Consider the following 1947-nt stretch of genomic DNA (forward strand, 5'->3'; position numbering starts at 1 on the left):
ATATTGGAACCAACATTAGGCTTTTTGATTCCACGGACAATTTCCTAGGCAAGCATGATGTTTTCAGAAATGTTTCTCCCTTTAACAAAGCTTGACTGATTGGCTGAGATGATTCTAGGGAGGATAGGAGCCAACCTTGAACAGATAATCTTGAAAATGATCTTGTTGATGAAATTGCTAAGGCTGATTGGTCTAAATTATGTTAAGGAATTAGAAAACTCCACTTTTGGTAATAGGACAAGACATGCACTTGTCATATATCTGGGCATGGTGCATCCTCCAAAGAAAGCCAGGACAACCTATAGCAGATCAAACTTGATGACTTCTCAATAAGCTTGGTAGAACTTACCATTCATGCCATCAGGGCTTGCTGCACTTGTGGGGTTCATGGAGAAAACTACTTCTTTTAGTTCATTCATAGTAGGGTATGTGGAAAGAACAGAGTTGTCTTCTGAAGTGATCATGGATGGGATACATGAGAGTAGATCTTCTCTGATGATTTCTCCTGGATCGAAAAAAGGTCTTGAAAGTAGTCACAAGCTGCTTGGCCAATAGCCTCATCACATTGTACCCAATTTTCTTCTTTATCCTTGATTTTGTGAATGTATAACTTCCTTCTTCTACCCCTCATTAAGCTGTGAAAGTATCTGAAATTTACATCCTATTCTTTGAACCAATGTAGTTGAGTTTTCTGCTTAAGGATTGACTCTTCAAATTTCATGTACCTAAGATATTGAGCTTTGAGTTCATAAAGTATAACTCTGTCATTCTCAGAGTTACTCTATGCCCAGAACATCTCTTCATCTTTGACTTGCTGTTCAAACTGTTTGGCTTTCTGGAAAATGTCTCTGTATTCCTGTCTAGACCAGATACTCCGAGCATTGCTGAGTGCTTTGAGTTTCTGATGGAAGGTCCACATTGTATTGCTTGTAACTTCTCTACTCCATACCTTCTCCACAAGTGTCATGAATTTATCATTGTCCACCCAACATCTGAGAAATTTGAAATATCTCTTGTCATTATCTTGCCTTATATTGCTTTCCATAAAAAGTGGATTATGGTCTGAACTTGCTGAAGCTAGATGGGAAATAATGGTAGCAGAGAAGACATCCAACCGTTGATCATTCACTAGACCTCTATCCAGTCTCTTTCAAATAATAGAACTTGGTCCCCTACCATTTGACCAAGTGTATTTGTGACCATAGTATCCAAGATCCACAAGCCCACTATCCTCAATCATGCTTAAAAAGTCCATACATTTACTCATCTGATAAGGAATACCTCTAATATTCTCCTTTACTAATGCTATAACATTGACATCCCCGATGACACACCAAGGAATAGTGTATATAGAAGATTTATGTCTTAGAGCATCCCATAAAGTTCTCCTCAGCATTGGCTTGCGTTTGACATAAACAACTGTGAGATTAAAAGTATTTCCATCCTCAACATGTTTCATCTCCATAGATATCTATTGATCATCAGTATCTAGAACCTTAGTTGTGAATTCTTTGTCCCAGAATACCCAAATTTTGTTATTGACATTTGAAGTTGCTTGGTGCATAGAAAGTTAGAGTTTGAATTGGTTGATGTATGTGTTATCTAGGAAGGCTTCAAGGATAGCAATAAAAGATAGTTGGTGAAGTTGCTTTAGGATTTTGAGTCTTTCAATAACTCCTGAGGTCCAAATACCTCTTGCATTCCTTATGAGTGTACTAATAATTAAGGTTTTGATGGGGTTGTGGATTTTGGTGGTATATTGCTGGCAACAACCGCTTTACTTCTGGTGACTCTTGGTGAGGGTCCCATTCTGGGTGATAGGTTCTGTGTCATAATGAATTCCTGTTGATCAGTTGATCCATTTACAGCTTCAATAAGAAGATCACAAAGTTGATCATTGTGATCATTCTCTTCTTTAGAAAATTCCACATGTTCATCTTCAAATTG

General features: G+C 37.7%; 1 protein-coding gene across 1 annotated transcript; it reads right to left on the reverse strand.

The window, feature by feature from the left end:
- Positions 1 to 781: 781 nt before the first annotated feature.
- Positions 782 to 1465, reverse strand: LOC142180101 (uncharacterized). The gene is made up of 2 exons (XM_075251027.1): positions 1177 to 1465; positions 782 to 1077 (listed from the first exon to the last, which is right to left on the reverse strand). Exons 1-2 carry the CDS (start codon positions 1463 to 1465, stop codon positions 782 to 784), a joined length of 585 nt encoding a protein of 194 aa, XP_075107128.1.
- Positions 1466 to 1947: the final 482 nt, after the last annotated feature.

Source organism: Nicotiana tabacum, chromosome 4 (assembly GCF_000715075.1).
Source record: "Nicotiana tabacum cultivar K326 chromosome 4, ASM71507v2, whole genome shotgun sequence".
Lineage (NCBI taxonomy): Eukaryota > Viridiplantae > Streptophyta > Magnoliopsida > Solanales > Solanaceae > Nicotiana > Nicotiana tabacum.